At 39.2% G+C, this 21,335-nt stretch overlaps 1 protein-coding gene across 10 annotated transcripts in view; it reads right to left on the reverse strand.

The window, feature by feature from the left end:
* PDE8B (phosphodiesterase 8B) overlaps positions 1 to 21,335 on the reverse strand; it is an 82,797-nt gene that overhangs the window by 33,492 nt on the left and 27,970 nt on the right. For 6 of the 10 annotated variants that reach the window (XM_075725790.1, XM_075725798.1, XM_075725795.1 and 3 more), the window contains exons 2-5: positions 11,883 to 11,942; positions 6,884 to 7,074; positions 5,480 to 5,539; positions 4,395 to 4,452 (exon numbers count right to left, since the gene is read on the reverse strand). In XM_075725790.1, coding sequence (XP_075581905.1) covers positions 4,395 to 4,452; positions 5,480 to 5,539; positions 6,884 to 7,074; positions 11,883 to 11,942 — 369 coding nt within the window. Of the gene's footprint in view, positions 1 to 4,394; positions 4,453 to 5,479; positions 5,540 to 6,883; positions 7,075 to 11,882; positions 11,943 to 20,196; positions 20,212 to 21,335 lie in introns of all 10 variants that reach the window. The other 4 variants (XM_075725799.1, XM_075725792.1, XM_075725791.1 and 1 more) reach the window with 3 other exon arrangements.

Consider the following 21,335-nt stretch of genomic DNA (forward strand, 5'->3'; position numbering starts at 1 on the left):
TGACACCAAGCCGAGTGGCGAAGTTGACACTCTGGGGGGCTGGGATGCCATCCAGAGGCACCTGGACAACCTTGAGAAGTGGGCCCATGTGAACCTCATGAGGTTCAACAAGGCCAAGTGCAGGGTCCTGCACCTGGCATGGGGCAACTCCCAGGATCAAGACAGGCTGTGGGATGAAGGGATTGAGAGTAGCCTTGTGGAGAAGGGTATACTGGTGGATGAAAAGCTGGATGTGAGCCAACACTGTGTGCTCGCAGCCCAGAAAGCCTACTGTATCCTGGGCTGCATCAAAAGAAGCATGGCCAGCAGGCCAAGGGAGGTGATTCTGCCCCTCTACTCTGCTCTGGTGAGACCTCACCTGGAGTACTGCATCCAGCTCTGGACAAATTTGGTGGCCACCTACAATGGTGTTACAACATTGGTGGATAAGGGAAGAGCGACTGATGTCATCTACCTGGACTTGTGCAAAGCATTTGATCCTTTCCCGCACAACATCCTTTTCTCTAAAATGGTCATACTGAAAGAGTTGAGGTCAATGGCTTGATGTCCGGGTGGAGGAGACCAGTGATGAGTGGTGTCCCTCAGGGGTCCATATTGGGACCAGTATTATTTAACCTCTTTGCCAGGGACATGGACAGTGGGATTGAGGGCACCCTCAGCAAGTTTGTGGATGACACCAAGCTGAGTGGTGTGCTTGATACTCTAGAGGGAAGACTTGCCATCCAGAGTGACCTGGACAGGCTAGAGGGGTGGCCCTGTGTGAACCTCATGAAGTTCAGCAAGGCCAAGTGCAAGGCCCTGCACCTGGGTTGGGGCAATCCCAAACATGGATACAGGCTGGGTGATGAGTGGATTGAGAGCAGCCCTGCGGAGACCGAGTTGGCGATATTGGTGGATGAAAAACTGAATATGAGCCAGCAATATGTGCTTGCAGCCCAGAAAACAGTCATATCCTGGCTGCACCAAAAGAAGTGCAGCCAGCAAGTTGAGGGAGTTGATTCTGCCCCTCTACTCTGCTCTCATGAGACACCACCTAGAGTACTGCACCCAGCTCTGGAGTCCTCAGCACAGGAAAGAAAAAGGCCTGTGGGAGCAGGTCTAGGGATGGGCCACAAAAATGATCAGAGGGCTGGAAGAAAGGCTGAGAGATTTGAGGTTGTTCAGCCTGGAGAAGAGAAGGCTGCTGGGAGACCTTATTGCAGCCTTTCAGTACTTAAAGGGGGCTTATAAGAAAGATGGGACAGACTTTTTAGTAGGGCTTGTTGCAATAGGAGAAGGGGTAATGGTTTTACACTAAAAGAGGGTAGATTTAAACTAGATATAAGGAAAAGATTTTTTAGAATGAGGGTGGTGAAACACTGGAACAGGCTGCCCAGAGACATGGTAGATGCCCCATCCCTGGAAACGTTCAAGGTCAGGCTGGACAGGGCTCTGAGCAACCTGATCTAGTTGATGTCCCTGCTTATTGCAGGGTGACTGGACTAGATGACCTTTAAAGGTCCCTTCCAACCCAAACTATTGTATGATTCTATGATTTAACTAACATACACTCTTAAGTTGCATTTTACTTCATTATAATTGGATTCCACTGTCATCCTATACAGAACTTGACCCAAGCCACAAGAGTCATCAGCTAGTAGGAATGCATCATTCTTTTCGTTTAGCAAGAATTACTAGGTTTAATAGTTAGGATTTATTTTGTTGCAAACCAGAAAGTTTTAATACTAACTGGTCAATGAGAATCAACATCTGTTTAGGTAAAGAACTAAAGTTCAAAATACAAGACAAGATTGTAATTGTCTAACTGCAAACATTAAGGTCCCCTGTTTGTTAATTTAAATCATAGTTAAAAATCAGTTAGGAAGCCAAATCACTTATTGAAATTAGGCCATCCTAAGTAGGTTATCACTATTAGATTTATGAGGCTAAGAGTAAAAAAGAAAAGAAAAATCAGCATAGTAAATGTACTGCATTAACAACACCATTAATAAACAAACACAATTCTGTTAATGATACAGGGAAAAAAAAAATCAGAAGATGTAATAAAATAGACTTTCTTAAGAAGGAGGAAGAAAAAACAGAAAAAACCCAGCACAAAAAAATGTCAAAGGAGCTTATAAAACGAACAGAAAAGACTCCCCAAATCTCTCTCTTTTCATAAGATCTTTTAGTGATCATAGTGATCCAGATCTGGATAGTGATCAATCATCACTGATTTCATTAAAAGAAATGAAATGTGATTTTTTTTTTTTAAGGACTACTTACAATATATTTTATAGGTACATATAAACTTAAAAAGATATTATTCTCACATAAGTGCACATGAAGGCAGCAGAACATTGTGAAGTGGAATAATCAGCTATTCACTTCATGGAAAGAAAAATCATGGTTATTTATAAAAGTATCCCTGAAAAAAGATTGAAGGAGTTCTTCAGAATCTTTAGATCCAAACCTGATGTAAAAAGTCTGGTTTTGTCTGCAAAACTCTACAAAAAGGTGACAGACTAATTGGCTAGAAGCTCATACTCTCCAGCTAATCAAGTTGGAGACGCATTTAGAAGACAGCCACCACCAGACGGAGCAATTGCATTCAGTGTTTTGTCAAGGGAAGAGGAGGAAGAAGATGAGCACAAATAGGACAAGTGTTAATACAATGAATAGTGATAGTGCAAAATAAAGCTACCAGAAAGGCTGGACTGTAAAAGTAAAAATAGTGAAGAGAAACTTATAATTTGAACAGATATGATTTTCCAAAAATAAATTTCATTTTCCTGCTGAGGAAGACATTCCCTGAAAATATTGTCTCTCTATGTGAAGAAGAGTATTTTTAAATCCTTGCGTCTGTGTGTATGTGTTTAAATGGATTTAGTCCCTACTGATCCCCATCCAAGCAGAAATAATTCCTATGTCCTCCCCACTACGAAAATAGGATCTTTGATATCAGATGTGTATTAAAGGCTTGAAAATTATTTCAATAGGGAATTACTGTATTATGCAAGCTCTCTGATAAATTTGGGGCAGCTAGAGGGAATCGTTAGAGCAGCTGTTAGGTGCAAAAAGATTTTACTTTCCTAGGCAGACTGTGTGCCACTGAGATCTGTCTCAGAGCCGCAGTGTCTCCTCTGGCTCCACCCAGTACTACACCTACGGTTATAATCTGGCCCATGAAACATATTGCCCTGCATTCCTTTTAAATGAAACACCAGACCTAAGAAGAAATAAAGATTTCTGTGAAAAATATTAACCCCCCCTGTTTTTTTGAGGTGGGGAGAAACTACATTAACAAAACACTGGCATTCTTGGTCTGACCTTTCTCTTGGCCCTCACTTTTCTGATTTTTGGAACATCTAAGCTCTTCAGAAATGCTTTTGCCTTTAATGCTTTTTCCCCCACAGTACCCTTGCAGGAGAGGCAAGATCCATTACCTCTTTCTGGAGATGAGCTGCAAATGGTGACTCAGGTGCATGTTCTGCTTTGTAAAGAAACTCAAGCTAAATATGAGTTAGCTCAGATACTGGACTCAGTATGAGCATATTAACATGACATTCTGCCTGGATTAATTCCCTTTCTTCTCTTATTTTCCTTACTACAGTTAATTGTCCTAACTATACAGAGTTAATTCTCCCTAACTACAGTGTCCTCTGATGTGCTTCTATCGCTTCAATACATAATCTTCCTTATGAATGGCTAACTTTAATATTACAGCTGATTTATATTACATTAACATAACATTAATAGCCATCCAAAGCCACTCACACAAAGGTTGGAAGAGGGTAAGCAACTGAACCTAGATTTTTCAGAGCTGAGACCTCCTGCCTTTCTGCTATCCCCTACAAAGTTGTTTTGAGAAACAGAACAAACTGTTAACTTTCCTCTTGCTGCCTGTATAGGAGCCTCTAACTCTGTCCTGAGACAAACGGGTGCAAGCCAACACAACAGACCTCATGTAAAAAAAAAATCTTCTCATCAGGAGGAGCTGGACTAGGCTTGTATTCTCTTTAGAAGAGGAATCTTAGCAGTCTGAGGCACACAGAGATATCTAGGTGACTAGTCAGCATGCTGAGATACGCAGTGCACATTAATCAGGGTTCCCCGTCATTGTTTTTTTTTAATGCAGTCATAAACAAACCCCACCCACCACCTGCCCAGACCACAAGAAATTAATCTCAGTATTCTTGCTTATTCTGGAAGGATTAGCTAGGTCACAGATTATTTCATATGCTTCTTGGATACGTTGTTGAAAAGAAAAGACTACCCAATCAACTGCCACTGGTTTCTCATCAATAAATTTTTGACAGAAGAAAATGTATAGTTTTCAATTTGAGGAAGTAGAAATGTCTGTAATTTATGAAGCAATCATGATTATTAAACGTAAATATGTAATTTATACACACCCTATTAAAGCCTGCATTAAGAAGGGGAAGAACCGAAGTCTCTTCTTGGTCAGCAGATCTACAAAACAAAATGTATGGTCACACTTAACATTTAAGAATTAGAGGCTATCAATTTGACAGTTACCTAAATATAATGAATGCAGTGAGAACACTCTTGCCTAAAATACGGACATTAAATCATACTATTACAGAAGTTGATGCTATAGTCTTCTTGTATAGGTATTTGCAGCTATTACTACAACCTGATAATTATTCCCACAGCAGACCTGACAGACACTCTACAGAAGTCATGTGTCTTTTCATAGACGCACAAGGGCATTACAAAAAGAAAGCATGAAGACGATAAAAGACATCCTGTGATATCCTATGAGACAGAATCTAAAAAAGTGTTATTAAGTAAAAGGTGAAGCAAGTTGTAAAGTCTTGCTCACCAGCAAACTTAGTCTATTTTCTAAGCTTGGCAGGAACAGTTCTTCTCCTGCCACTCTATTTCCTAATATTTTAATTGAGCTAGGAAGTTAATAAAATTAGAACAGATTCAGTAGTGTGCAGAAGTTTTAACAAGAACAGGAAACGTCTCTTTTTTGAAGGTATTTGATAAACAATGTATTTAAGTTAGTAAGAATTCTGCCTGAATACATAGGTTATGAATTACTGAATAAGGATTTTGGGACAACATTCTGGTTGGTTGAGTACCAACAGGATTGAAGTTTACCTCATTACCCAGTTCCCTTATAATCATAGTGTGTTATTTGATCTAGTTATTTCCTTTAGAAAGTAGTACACAGCTTTCTATTTTTTTCTCTTTTAGAAGCCAACACATAGCTTTCTATTTTTTCTTAGTATACAAGCCATTACATTATGATCCTCTGAAGGTGATAAGGATAATACTAGCTTGTATAAATGGAAAGTTACCAAATACTTAAATAGGCCACATAAAACATCACTAACCCATTTCAGGTAAAATAGTATTAAACTTAGTCTATGCGGCTTGCTAGTAAGATGCTTTCTGTTATTAGATAACTATTATACATAACATTCTTATAAAGTAAAATAAAAATCTTTCACAAAACAGTAATATTTACGTGCGTGGAACCACAGCAAGTATTACAGTGTGCTCTGATGGTTTTGTGGCACGAATGGACCTGAGGAAACAAAAATTTCTCCATTACACTACATGCTTTCTCAATGTTCCTCTGAGTATCTTCACAGACAATATAAATGAAAACAAGGACTGAAAAACACCACTGAGACTAGAAAATAGGATAACACACTGCCAAAACTGACCTATCCCCACTTAGACAATCCATTTCCACTTTGCTACCAGATTCCTCAGATTTTGCTCAAAGCACTCAAGAGGCAAGAACTCCAAAATCACAGGGCATGAAGAGCAGCTCTTCAAATCCACTCTGATGACCTAGCAAAGGTTTGCTCTGTTTACATAGCTTATTTGGGGCAGACTGGCCTGAATGCATGGGTTGAGAAAGGTTAGTCTATACAATGCATTTTTAATACACATTAGCTGATTTAAACAAGAATCTCTATAACCTTCTCCCATATTTACCATTGTCTTTCTAGATACTGTAAGAGTTTCTTCAGAGGGTAGGAAGTGCTTTTGGGGAATGCAAATAACAAAAGAGGGTATAGCAAATGTATATGACAGACTATCATTTATGAAATGCTGAATAAACAAAATTCTATCGCTTCACATATTATTGAGAAACTGAAAAAAATATGACCAACTATCAGAAGAACACTCCATTCACATTTTACTGGCTAAAGATAACTTTTTGCAATCATGTCACACTCCTGAATAAACAGACTTTATATTTATTTATTCATCTTTTAGAAGAGCTTCCATCAGCATAAGTATTTGAGCTTTAAAATGTTCCTTGTCATAAACAGGGTAAATTTCAGCTCATGATGGACTGAGAAGCACAGTATGGTGTATGATACAAAATATGTGCTTCAGCTGTATTTTAGCAAAGAATCCCAATACCAAGTGCTTGCAGCCTTAGAGCTGCTAAGACAGAGTCATGTGGACCAGAAAAGTGATGAGAACTTTTGTGAAGAGCTGGCAGTGCCTGACCTGGTGGTCAAACAAACACAATCCTTTGAAGCCTGCCACTTCAGATTTTGCTGCAGCAATAACCCAGGAAAGAAGTAGGCACAGACAACAGGAATAATTTCACAACAGCTCTGTTTTATGCTCTGATAGAAGCTCATGACCTAAAGAGACAATTCTACAATTCAGCTTTGTCAAAAGTTTATTTTTCATGTTGTTCTCCTCTTACAGATGTATGCAAAACTCCTGGCCTCAATCCCCTTCCTTTTCACTATAGTTTTGGGGGTTTATTTTTTGGTGGTGGGTTTTTTTTCTCTTCCCTGCCCACCCCCCCCCACCCCCCCCCCCATGTTCTGTTTTTAAAATTAGGAGGTTTGGTTTTGTACAATATATTCTGAAGTTCAAGAGAAGACCTTTAGGTTACCTGCAGATATCTTCTGCATCAAAATATCTGGAGTTCCTGTGATCTATAACAATTATTTCCTGGTGCTTATCAAGAAAACATTCCAGCGCTGACTCTGGAGTCCGGGCAATATTGCACCTATATCCAGCTCTGTCACAAGCCCACCAGAAACCATCACTTTGGTTGTCTTCTTTTGCAAAGATCAGCAAAACCTGCAAAGCATGGAAAACAGCGGCACCATGTTAAACATACAAAATAGTTCTCTGCATGGTGCAAATCTTAACAAACACTTCTGCTATACAAAAGATTGTGTCTACTTTGAAAGTGGGAAGATTGAATTACAGATTGTAAAACAGCTGATGCAGTAGCACAACTTTCTTAATAGATAGAGTGATTATCAGTAGATAATCAATAGTTAACTGCATAGGACTGATATTTAGGACAAAACCAATTGCCAGGTGATGAGTCTTTCCTAAACTCATGTTCAGATTCAATCAGCAGCCACACAGAGTAGGTAGGTAGGTGTTCAAACATCATTGCCACTCTCAGCAGACCATCCCAGCTACACACACTTTCAATTGTAATGAACTGCCTGAAGTGCAACTGCCTTAATTATTGCTCTTCAAGGACAATTAACATAACACAGTTTTATTCATATTTCTCCTTTGATGTACAACAAAATTGAGTTAACCCATATTCTTTCAAAACTGAGAACAACAACAAACAAGTGGGTATGGAGAGGGTTGGGTAGGGGAAAAAACCAATTCAAACATCACAATTTTTATCCAATAAATTGTCCCTAATTATGTAAATATATGAAGTAGTTTCAACAACTTCAACTGAACACTTAAGAAACTGCTCAAACAAGATCAGGCAGGATGTGTGCTGAGGCACTGTTCTAAAAATCAAATTGATGCTGTAGGAAGTCTGTTTGCTGACACACAGAATATAGGCTGAAAACAGCTGTATTTGTGTGCTTCTTGTGTGAAAGAAAGAGTGCTTTTAGGAGAGAACAAATTTTTCATCCTTGCCCTATAATACATATATTATCAGCATACAAATTACACAGCTAGGAACACGAGTCATGTAGACAATCCCCTTCACAATTTGCACATATTTACCATAGCAACTGATCACTAACCATGCCACCCTGTGTGACAGATGAAGAAAAAGATTAACTTAGTGCAAATATACTGTGAAAAAGAAAGGCCTCAAAAAGTCAAAAGTTTATCCACAGCTATTCAAATTGCACAGAAAGGCAGCAGCCAGAGAATAATCTACATATAAAGCAAAATCCTGTTCATTTCACTAGTCACCCCTGACTTCACTGAAACTATCTGTCTGAGCAAAATATGCAAAATTTTGCCCCAAATGCCTGTAAGAATGGTCAGTAACCTTTCACCTGTACTGCCATATGCAGCTGTGGTGTCACCAGGTGAAATTCAACACCATCAGTTTAGAAGTTAGAAAAGGTGACCATAACTTTTCTCTTATCTTGAGCTGTCTGCATTGTTGAATTCTAAACAATAAACAAATCAGTTAATGTTACTGTGGGAGGACAACCAGTCAAGGTTTCATTAAGCAGTGGAAGAAAGTTACATGCTTGGAAGTTCCATAACTATTAAGAAATAACTTAAGAAGTTTCATTTTTTTTAGAAAGAGTATTTTTAATTGCAGTTAACAATAAGCAGATTTGGGTTACTGACACTTAACATCCAATGTAACTGTTGTCACTCTACCTAATACCTGATTTTTTTCCAGCCATCGAAGTGTTGGAAAGCAGTGACATGGTTGAGCTGCAGACTTTGTCTCTGAATAGTTTATGATACAATCTTCTGTTTGGTTCCAGCTGCTATCAGTTTTATTTTGTTTCTAGTTTGATCGGTACAATATGGCTCAGAAAACAGGTTTTTTGGGACACATTTTTTGATAGCGTCATTCTCTCAGCGTTCCCAGTTTGGAAATAAAGGATTGCAAAATGCAGTAATTTACCAGCTGTAAAATAATGGAGCTTAATTAAACCACCTGATCTCCCACTGGTAGCTAATTATCAGCATGTGAATCCTTCTGAGAATATTAACTTTAAAAGGTTTTTTAAAGTATTACTACCATGCTTTCCCATGGACATTTGTATGAAGCTTACTATAAACCATCAAAACATAATGTAACTAGAAGTATGTTGCAAGACATGCTCTCAAATTCAAGATACAAATGTAACAATCCATATAAACAACACTGTCAAGGAAAAGCAGCTTAAATTCAATCTGTGTTTCTTGGCAAAAAACCCATGTAGCTATTTTTTGGCATATAATTTGTCAGTGTTACTGTAAAAAGATCATTTTACTCAGTGCTGCCCCAGTTTAGAAGCACTGTGGACTTCTCCTGTAGAGACCTTTACATTTTTTGGTGATGTGTTGGAATTTTTACCATCTTTCTAAGTATTTGCTTCAGACAACTATTGCATGTCTTGTTCCCGGTTTATCATACAAATACAGAAAATGGACAGAGATTTGCTTTAAAGAGCTCAAAATAAAACAAGAGACACCAGCTGAGTACAGACACAGAGTACCACAACAAAACTGAGAAAATGCCATACAGCAACATAAGAAGTAAAAATAAAGTTACTTAATAATTTTTATATTATTGTATCCCAGCAAGAGAGTTTTAAGGTGGAAAACACATAGTGGCTATGAATTAAGTTAGGGAGGCGCTCTTGTTACACCAAAAATTGGGATGGGGAAAAAGTAAAATGCTGTGCGTCATCATGCTTTGTTTGTAGCTCAACAGGGAAGATCACCATCATCAGAACAGAAATGGAGTTTGATGTCAATGCCGTGAAAGAGATGGTGAATGTCCTAAGAGGTGAGAAAATGCAGTATTTGAATGGGGGACACATCCAAACCTTTTATCAGCCCTGGTATACACTTCTGCAAAAGGATAAGACTGCTTTTTTATGTGCACTAAACATTTATAAAAACCACCTTTCTCCTGTGTCCTCTGGAGAAAGTGCATTTACGTGTAATTTTATCATGGACATTTCAAAGGTCTCAGAACCAGACCATGCCTATTTGCAAGCCTTGGTTCAAAGTTGGGGCAGACACGCAAGCTGCATGTGGGGAGAGAGTTTGGAGGGTCAGAGCTGGTAGGTTTGCTTCCCCTTGCCCCTTAAGGTCAGCAGCAACTGGGTCACAATCTAGTACAAACAAAACCAGATTTGCCTTCCAACACAGATGGTCATAAAGTCCAGTGAGGAATCTATTAAATGGTTTATGGCAGGTCACAGTCACGAGTAAGGTGACCTCTCACACAAAAACTATGGGCCATTTCGAGGTTGGCACAGGTGTCCCACAACAGCGTAAAACACGCACCAGAATAAAATGAACATTGCTCAGAAAAGCCCCAGTGGCAATTGTTTTAACAAACCAAGTTGACTTATCAGACAATTGTGAACATGATTAAGCACCCACAAATAGACATTTAAAATGTGATATTCCGTAGCTGTTTGCACTGCACAGAGAAACACGTAACTCCATTGTCAAGATGGAATAAAAGATTAACACACGTTTTTTAAATGCGTGCATATGTGCAATACTTGCCAAATTAGCTGAGGTAATGTGGCTTGTTCCACAAACGAAGGAGGTGGGTTTACATAAAGTGTTTTCCCTTTACTGTAAATAAGTTAGTATATGGCAATGTCTTTATGGAAAACTCTTCAGTTAATGGTTTTACTTATGATCCGCTTTCTGCTTTACTTAAGGTCTTCTATGGTAGCACCATAGATTCTCACTTGTGTAATGTAGGGACAAAATAACATCCACACAGGACAAGATACCAAGGAGAATGTCAAACACTTTTAAAAACAACAAAAACCCCACTTTCCCTTCTTATATGAAAAATCTTCACTTAAAACATCTAACAGTGGTACTATGATACTTTGACAAATCCAATTTCTACAAAGTAAAATCCTGACATAAGCACTGAGAGTATTTGAATTTGTTAAATATCTGCTTGACCATCGTTCTGAATATGATCACAGTCTAAAGAACATTTTTCTGTGAAGAGTTCCACACTTTTATGCTGAAATTCCTTACAAAACCAGACTGTTCTACTGCTGAAGCCACTGATCCACAGTCTTTATTATAGTACGAACAAGTAGTTTCATCAGATCAAGTCACCATTAAGACTGAATGCTTAATACAGAAATAAAAATTTGAAGCTTTATGATGCATATACACATGATTTATTTTTCTTGAGAATACCATTTCTTCCACATGTAGGTTTTTCCTCTCACAGCCAGATATGGGGGTAAAAAAAAAACCCAAACAGAAAAGATGACTGGTGACTAAATGTCCCTGTATTTTACAGCGTTAAGTGGCCCAACAAGTTAATTCAAATGAATGCTGTATCACTAGACCAATGTTAAAAACTAAGATAATTTAATTTCCTACCGTCTGAGAGCTCTAACACCCACTATAAGATAAAAAGGTAATGCTTGGCATCTGTTTACTGGCACAGGAACAAAAGAAGGAAGTACAGATGAGAGCTGTTGCTCCTTAAGCTGAAGCTGAACTTGTCTTTTTGAAAGTGGTGTGATATCTTGGATTGGTGACCTTTAAAAGCACAGTTTTCTGTCCTGTTGTGCAAAACCTAGCAAAACTGGCCAGGTACCTAAACTTTATAATGGAGCTCTCTCATTTGGTATATCAGAACTGAACAGTTTATAACATCCAGAGAGGCAGCTCTTTCCCCTGTTAATATACGTACACACACACTCCTGTTGACAGGACATATAAAAGGAATGATTTGATGTTAATGGAAATCTAAGCACTTTGCTTACCAAGTTAATTTACTTGTAGATCTCTTCTCAAGCAATCAGATAAACGAAAACACCAATTACTCATCTCACAGTCCTTGCATAAGTAAAATAAAGATATTATACTTAACCCTCGGGGTTGAACCTTAATTTCTTCACCCATTAACACTGAATTGACTGTATCAAGAAACTGAAAGAGCTTCTTACCTGAATTGGATCTTGTGTCAGTCTCATGGGCCCAATTTGTACTTCTGTAGTTGAAGCCTGCTAAAGAAGAGCATTACAGATATTTTTTTTCCAGTCTGGCTCTTAACAAGATAGCATTTTACATGCAAGAATGAAAGATCAAACAGAACCATGAAAGACTCTCAAAGGCAGGCAGGCATATGACTAGTAGCCTTAATCTAGTTGCTTGCAAGTGTATTATTTATGAGCATATTTTACCAAACTCCTAATTTTGTTTTATTTGCCTCTAAGTTAAAAATTGTAGAGTTTTAAATATGGAAACAAGAAACACCACTTCCTTTCCCCTCTTTCGCCAACAGAGTACCTTGGTTACACAGAAGGACTTGTATTTTGCTTAAGACTACAGAAAGCTATTTTTTCTGGCCAAAAATTGTGTTATTCATTTGAATGTATCACAGAATTTGTATTAAAGGTCTTGTGACATATATTGAATAATAATATTTTAATGGGTTTTGTTAGAAATAAGGTAACTTTTCAGACAAGAGAACTTTTTTGGATTACAGATTTAAAATAGTTTTCCAGAAACATAGCCTTTAGTTTGCAGGAAAAAACATTGCTACCATGTAAGCCATGACATTTTCAAAAGATATGAGATTTAAAGCTACTGCAAGAAAGCCAGCAGACATTGGCTGTGGCTGCTTTGTTGCCATATTTCCTAGGAGTTGGACTACCTTAATACCTTTTGCGTCTTGATACATTTCAATACACTTCTCCTGTACACTATTGATTTGTTTCACTTCAGACCATTAGCTACAAAAGGTTGTTAAGCAACTGAACAATACTTATGTCCTCCCACAGACGCATGTACTTAAGGAAAAGAGTCTTTGAACCCTTAAAATATTGTTCCCTTCATGCATGTGGAGGATTATTTGCAAGTTAGCCATCTCCAACAGGGCAGATTTTCTGCTTTCCTGGTAGCAGTTACTCTACGTGCCTGCTGTACTCAAGTTAAAGCAATTGCCGTGCAAGACATGTAATTTGAACAAAACCCTAGTTGTAGGCAGATTCCCAGGACTCTTTCCTGACACACAGAAGATATGGAGCCTTATTTCTGCAGCATTTTGCTCTGCGGTGCTTGTTACTTTGAACATTTTGTCCAGGTATTGCCTTATTCTTAAATCTAGTATTTTTCAAAGGAATGTCTCTAAACATTCAAAAGGGGTGAAGTTATCAGTATTCAACTTTTTTCCTTAGAGAATACAATACTGTGTTAAGTATTAACAGCCTTGCCTGCATGTGAGACAGTGGTATTATGTATAGCTACAACTGACACGTTGGACTTTCACACACCACTGAGCATCGATTCTTCTCAGCCCAACAACGTACGTCAGAAGGTAGTAACAGGCAGTACTCCAAAAGATTAAACTACAAAGCCTGCAACTATTTTCCAAAGCAAAAATTGTCCCCAATATATCAGATATATCAATATAAGTGTATCAGAATAGAAATGGAAGTTGTACCCATCGTAAACCATGAGTTATGAGGAAGGTTAGAGAAACAGTTCTCTGAAAGCTCCCAACCCCTCTTTCCCTCACCAAAAAAGAAAAACAGCATATTCACACACCAATGGTATTATATAGGAAACTTTTAAATACATTTTTAATCATGATTCACTTTGATTTAAAAAAAAAAAAAAAAAAGTAGTCTCATTAGACGAATCTGTAAGAATACACAGCAGACTTGGGTCAGTATCAGTTCAAAACCTTCTTTTTTTACAATGCACAGCTCCAACTGTCCCAGAATGTATTCAGCAAGAGCCTGGGATTCTTCACAAAAGATAGGACAGATACTTATTTTATTATCCATTTACTAGTGCTACCAGGGAACTGACATTGTAAATGAATGCCTTCCACTTTTCTACCACTTCAGAGGACATCCAGCTTTAATTACTCTGTTTTGTCCAGGATGGATAACTGTGTCTAAGATATAAATCAATGCAGGCAAGTCTATCAATCCCTTTACAGAGATTCCTTTATAATGTAGCCACTTCTCTTAGCCTGGGCATTTTAAAACACAACAACAAAAAATCCATACAACTGTGACTCAGGGTTTCTCTCCCTGCTGCTTCTGTGTCAGCCTCATGAATAGAAAATACCTGAATAGAAGGACGTAAAAATCAGGGTCTTTCTCTCTTCCCCCCTCCCAGTTTCATGGTGTTCCTGCCTTTGCTAACAGTAGGAAAGCTTCATGAGGATTAGAAAATCTGAGAGCCTTGATGTAGGTGAACTTGTCTCTGTCCTACTCTACGCAGACATGACAGGGTCAGAACCACACAGGGATGCAGAAAAGGCACTGCTATATCTGAAAGATGGCCATGTATAACCTTTAAGTCCTAAGATGTTCAACTTCATTACTTACACAATGCATGGAAACAGACAAGACCCTCAAATTAAGACTGGTAATGAACCTGAGCATAGGAAGGATTAATAAACCTTCTCATGAGATACAGCAAAAAGTATGTCTTAAATCCTCCTTCCTGGGCTTGGAGTTCTGAGTTTTGTTTTACAAGCTGAATCAGTCCCTTGGATTTATATGTCCAAATTGCTCTGGGTACAAGTGACTGTCTCACTTTTCTCTTTCAAAACACAGCTAGAAGAGGCAGCAAGAATAATCACACGAGTGCCTGGCCTTCACAAATGTCCTATGGATCTCTCCTTGGCCTGAAGGAACTAATTCTACATGCTCCTAACTCCTAGAAGAATCTGACCATGTGGACATTGCATATGAGTGATACCACAATCGTACCTTGGCTCATTTCCTGACTTAAGTGAATATCTCATTGCTGATGATTTCCAATTAAAATAAATCTCTCATTATTTGATAGACTCTCAGGAAGGACTGCTTATAGATCTGCAACCTAAATCAATTAGTACAGTAGCTCATGACAAACTTTTCTGGTAAAACATGTGGAGACAAGCCTGGTTCGAAAGAGGTCAGTGAGAAAATGCCTTATTTCTGTGAGCAGAGGAACAGACACAGGGGTGAAAGCAGAGAAATCATAAAGAAACTAACCATCTGGGAAAAGCAAAAGCTTAAAAACAGTGAAGAAATTTTTGGGTTAACATTTTAAACTGTCCAGTATTATTTCCAGTGTCATTCTAACCTCCTAGGCAATCTCCACAGGAATCAGCTATTAATCAAAGAATTAAAGACAAAGTCAATAGTACTTTCTTAAATCCTATGTTTTCATGTAAATCAGTGATCATCAATTACTTTACTGTCATAGCTGTACTACTAAGCAAAATGTACCTACAACTTCATTAAAGTTCCACCCTTTTAAATTACCAATACAATAATTTTTACTCCCCATACACCTGCAGACTTGCAGCCCCTGCAGTTTAGGAATCATCAATAAGTAGTAACACAACCACTGTAAAAATAATAACTAATTAGTACAGCAAAATCTTCTTGAATAATCTTCATTGCTTCAGAGCAACAATAACTAGAGCCAACTGAGCAGTGAAGCAAAGGTGTTGGTGAGTTCAGGCTCCTGGAAAGGCTCAGGATGGATGTGCCATTGAGAAGCGTCGCACAGACATCAAGGTCCCTACGGACACCCTTTTGCTCTGAAGGCTCCTTCCCCCTACCTGCTGTATCTTCTTTCCCCTTTAGTCACTCCCACATTGATGCATCCCTCCCCTCACCTTTGTAGTATGTTTTCAGACCTCTGTCCCTTTGGTTTTGTAAGCGGGTAATGGGACTCTCTTTTTGACCCACCTCTCACTGCACTGCTGCCTTACCCTGGCCCCATCTCCCCATCTTTGCTCGGGCTCATTTGCATTTCTCTCCAGCTCCGCTTTCCCCATCTACACTGCTGGTGAGGGTTGATACCTCAGCCCACCCTTTGGTTATTACCATTTCCATATTTGATTATTTTCAACCTCAGATCCCTTCCCTTCTTTTTCCTGGCCAAACTGCAGTCCTGAAAAGGATTACAACCATGTGTGACCTCAACACTGGACTTAGCCTTGCTTGAATTCCCTTACTAGACACAGAGCCCAGAGCTGTTCTCCAACATCCCTGGCCACTCCAACACTCTCCAACATCCTCTTCCACTGTTCAGCAATGTTATACCCCTCTCTTCTTCCCCTTCTTTTCTTTGTGTTGTCTTTCTTAGCGGAACTATATCCCAATTTTTCTCCTCTACTTTTACTTTTTTATCACTTCTGTTCCATTCAACTCCCATCCACTGGCATTTTCCTATAGTTCAACACCTGGCCACTCTTTCTTGGTTTGGTGTCTCCCCATGCTTCTTTGCCAGCTTCAGCTGTTACAGGGAATATCACTTGACCTGTCTAGCAATTTGCGTTTACTAAAGAAGGGACAGATTTACAGGAGAAAAATGAAGAGCTCTTTTCACAAAGATTCCACCTCTGACTCAAGCAGCTCCTAAATGATAAGCTGGCAAAGGCTTGGGAGAATAAATGGCATAGCTCACTACACACTCCTCCCACTGGAGATGGTCTTGAGCTAGATGGCTTTTGGCCTGACCTTCATGGCTTTTCCAGACACCACCGTTCCCTGATTCATTCATTGGACCAGCTGCCTCCGTTTCTCCTCTCCACCCACCAGTAGAGCTACTCCCCCAACTCTCTTTCAGGGAGCACTGCTCTCTGCCACCTCTGTTGCCAAGTTCTGGTTTTTTATTCTCCCTTTGCTGTGGCTTCCAGTTGACTTGTGCTTCTGCTTTCCCAGCTGCTCATACCTCGCATTTCCCTGGCTCCCACTAGAGGGCTGTCAATTCACTCTGCTCCACAAGCTGCTCCCCTCATGCCAGCCAGCTGCCACCTTTCCAAAAAGTGCAGAGGAGCATTAAATAGTTAGATAGCTCAATTCTAAGGTTAATGTAAGGTTTTGCTATTTTATTAACTGAATATTATGATCAAACACACATACCATTTAGAAGAGACAAGGCTTCATTGTTGTTGACTTAGCCACTGCAAACTCTGCAAGCATCCATAACAGAAGCCTGACCCATCAGATACATAGGAACTGGTAAAAAATATGCATATGCATTTTGAAGACCTAGCTTATTCATGACTTGTGTGACATAGGCTTTGTGTAAGTCACAAATATCTTCAAAACCAGCAAGTATGAACTTTCTGTGAGGTGTTTGGAACCAAGAAACCAGGACCACTGCAGACCCTCAATGCACCAATAACTTTTACATAGGCTTCCACTTGTGGTAACACCATGAAAATAACTAGCTGTATGCCATCTACTGCTAAGACCACAAAATTATCTAGGCTTCAGTTTCAGCCTAAGATGACACTCATGCTTTTCCTTCCTTAATTATTTTGAACTCAGGGTCTCTTTGCACTCCAGTCAAAGAGAAGTCCCTAAGTATCTCTCTTCAGTGTCAAAGCTCAGCAGTACTCCACAGTCCTCTTCCATGCCCCATCAGCTGTCTTTCACACCACTGACACTTTATTGTTTGAAATCTAGTCTGGCGTTGGCTTTCAGAAATATCCTCCACTGTAAGAGTTTTTCGACTTCTCTCTTCACCCCTTCAGAAGGTTCTCCATAGAATATCCTCTAACTTTGGCGAAGATCTTGGGTTGTTTTTCCCTCCACATGTATCACTGCAGGGAGTGTGCCTTAGAAATACTGACCTAAAGGCCCATTTACCTGGAACAGGAAACCTAGATTTTTCTTCTACATTTTTCTTCTTTTTCTTGATCATAGGAAAAAATAATTGCTTTAAAAATGCAGCTCCACTGAGGACTTGCATCTATACCCCCTCTTCTCCAGACCATTTTCCACTTCCATCAACACAAATCTCAGCTTTTCTCTATGTCTGTGCCTAGCTGACATTTCAGGTAAATCTCCCTTCCAAATCCGTGTCTCCCCCATCAACCTCTATCTGCAACCATCTCTCAGTCACTGTGAGTACTGCCACCAACCTTCTGCTCATACACACAATCTGTAAGTCATCATCCACTTGAGCTTCTCTCCCACCCTGGCTCTTTCTAAATCTTGCTCATGCTATGTTATCTATAAAATGTGGCCTTTCCTTCTCAACCACCTGCAGTCTTTTCATCCAGCTCTCTTATTTCACCTGCAGATTGTTACAGCATCCTTCTCTTTAGTTGTGACATAGGAAAACTTGCCAAGCTTACATTCAATTTGCAGAAGGATGCAGAAGGCACAGAAAAAATCTTCTCTGCAGACAAAAACAACAGAGAAAACAAAATAAAAGGGCTGCAAACAAACCTGTCTTCTCTCTGAAGACACTTCCCAGCCTATTTCTTATCCCTATGTGAATTACCCCCACTCCCTTTGCCTGGTATGTCAGGCTGTGCAGCCTGGCTGTTAAGTTTTCAAGTTTCCAAGCTGTCACGATCTCTGCATTTTTTCAGTGCTGACAAATAACAGCAAAAAGTAACTCCAAAAGCCATGCCCACAAGTGTCTAGAAGGTTTGTAGATATGATGGTCTCACTCTTACAATACTGTCTCACTCCTCTCATCTGTGCCCCTTTTAACACTCCATCAACAGTTACAGCTACTCCGTCGAAGGCAGCAATGCTATTTGCAGTCTGTGCTGTACAGCCCTTCTGCAGTGATGTCCTGGTCTTTTAAACAATACTCATGGCTGTGGGGTTTTTTTGTTTGTTGAAAAAGCAAGCACACCCAGGGCCAGCACACGCAGAAAAAGCTAGTACTTGCAAAGTTTTTGTCATTTTGTAGGTTTATTCTTTCAAAGAGTATCTGCATATTTGGATTCTTGACTAAACCTTATTATCTCACTTTATACTTTTTCTGCCCAAGGAAATGTTAATGAAATTTCTACCTTAAATAAGAGCAAAAAAAGGACAAAACCAATATCCACACATATTTTTGCATAAAGAATTAAAGTACAGAATTTTTTTAAGATAGGATGGAAAGTGCGACCAAATTTTTTTCAAAATATTGATATATTAAAAGTACAGCCCTGAATTTTTATAAACCTCGCAAAAAAGTGGTACTTTCCCACATTTTCAGGAATTACTCCAGCTCTTATTACTGTAGAAAATACCATTATCAGAACCAAGCTCTTCTTGATGGAAAATGGAATGTTTGGAAAAGATCTCCTCTCTTCTCTATAATTATACAACTCCAGATTGAGGCAAGTGGGATCTGACTGTTTGGAATTTAGGTCTTTTTGTTTTGCAAAACTTTCAGTTAAATTTCAGAATGCTTTCTGGTTTTAGGCAAGTGTTATTTAAAATGTGGCACCCCAAATAAGTTAATGCTATAAAAAAACCCCAAATCAAATCCATTTTTACAGCGTACTCCATAAAAAAGAGTATTAAACAGTTTAATTACAAAGCTTTAAGATAAACATAGTTTTATTTCCTTAATATATTAATTTAGCACTCATCTAGGAGGTCTGTGATATATCTGCATCTTAGTTTTGACTCATATAGTGTAGCAATCTAATGATTTAATCACTTAAAGCTTATCTATACATCAGGACTACTGTGTAGTTTTGAGTGTAATCTTCCCATATGTATAAGCAAAATTAATGATCCATAATGGATTCTACTTTTCAGATACTATATGTGATTTTGTTGACAAGCAACAAATCTCAAAATTCCCTTGGGGAAAAAGAAGTGTTTTACTTACATAGCTATCACTTACATAGCTATCACACATACAACTACTCAACTGGGCCAAATTCTCAGCTCAGGACAACACACACTGAGGCATGTAGCATGAAAACACTTACATACACAGGCAATAAACTGGACCCAAATCCACAAAGACATGTAGGCTTGTCAGGCTGTGCTGTACTTCCATGCACCTAGCTCAAGGGTAGAGCACAAACCTGCAGTTGGTTCTTCTGCTTCCCAAAAGCAAGCAGAACTGGGATGAGGCCCTCTCAATGCCTCCAGTTAAAGCTATGTCACTGCACACAAGGGAACTGAAAATTTGTGAGGGAGAGGGAGAAAGTCAAGGGGAAGAAGAGCCTGCCCTTCCATGACCACCCTCACCTCTGGGCGATGAAATCAGGCTCCTGTTGCACACTCTCTCCCTCACCCATGACCCTTGCACTCCTTTTTGCAGTGACCGGTACCTGAAAAGGAGCCTGAAGCACTATCTAACTTCCTTTCCCATCTCCCTTTTCCACACCAACCTTGCACTCACAAGGAGAGCACTCACCTGGGGGAGAAGCATTTGAAACCAAGCTTGGCTGGGCATAGGCTATCATATACCAGATGGACCAGCCCACTGTTGTCCTGGCATTTCCCATGTGCTGTGAGAATACCAGCCTGACTGCATCTTTCAGGGGACCTGCCATAGAAATGCCTCTGGCTGTTCTTCAGTGTGAGGTATGTGTCAGGACTGCATATCTTAATAGAGCTAAGATTGGCAGCAGTTCTAAATATAACCATAAGTCCTCATAAAAACTTCAAGGATCAAAAGGCTAAAGTTGAATTTCTGTGAATTACACAGTTGGTAACATATTGGATGCTTAATTCTTTTTTTTTTTTGAGTTTGGTTCTCAGAGTCTGTTCCTACAACTACTTCTGCACAAAGCTGCAGAGATCTGTCTGATCAGTTAGCTTCAGGCACAGATGTTAAGACTTCTATCTTTCTTCCTTCATCCTCATTCCACTCTACATGGTTTCCTGGATTGTGTTTCAAATAGAAAATTGGAAAAGTAGGTATTTGAGAACACGGATTTGTTTCTTCTCTATTCATCACTCCTTTTTCCCCCCTGCAACACAATTCATCTACTTTTAAGCAATTACAGACAGTAGTGATAGTATAATTTTGCGGTTTCAATCTAAAATCAGTGGTAACGGAAGAAAAGCAAGCCAATGGGATGCAGGTAAACCTCTGAAAGACATGGGGAAGAGAGAGGGGAACAAAGGGCAGCTAGCACAAACAGGTCACAAAAATTGTACCATCCTTAAGAGAAAAAGAATTGAGAAAGACAAAGTGTACCAGTGTCAAGCTGCTAGCAATTTTAGGCAACCTCTTGGACAAGCAAGCTGACACTTGTAAAATAATTCTGTGAGCTCTATTATAACAAATGTGTGTCTGATATAAAATGATAACTGAAGCGAGAATATTGTATTAGGACTTTTTGCATTCTGTTGACATTTGATAGAAGCTTCCTTATGAATACATTATCATAATAGGATGTAGAACAATCAAATAGAAGACACTAGTTTGGCCATTGTTTTGTTAAATTTGGCATACAAACTACCATTATCAATTGACCCTCAATTCTGCTCACAGTAGCAGCTGTTCTGAGACCTGTCAAGGGAAGATAGGCTACAAAACCCCCAGAATCCATGTCCCTTTTATTCCTCTAATTCACAGATTAAGGCTTCCAACAGAATCTGGAAGCAATCCTGCAGGTTTGTATTTCTCCACACACACATTTTTCTTACATGGATTCAAGGATCATGATCTGCACATTG

The sequence above is a fragment of the Pelecanus crispus genome, chromosome Z, assembly GCF_030463565.1.
Source record: "Pelecanus crispus isolate bPelCri1 chromosome Z, bPelCri1.pri, whole genome shotgun sequence".
In the NCBI taxonomy this organism is placed as follows: Eukaryota; Metazoa; Chordata; class Aves; order Pelecaniformes; family Pelecanidae; genus Pelecanus; species Pelecanus crispus.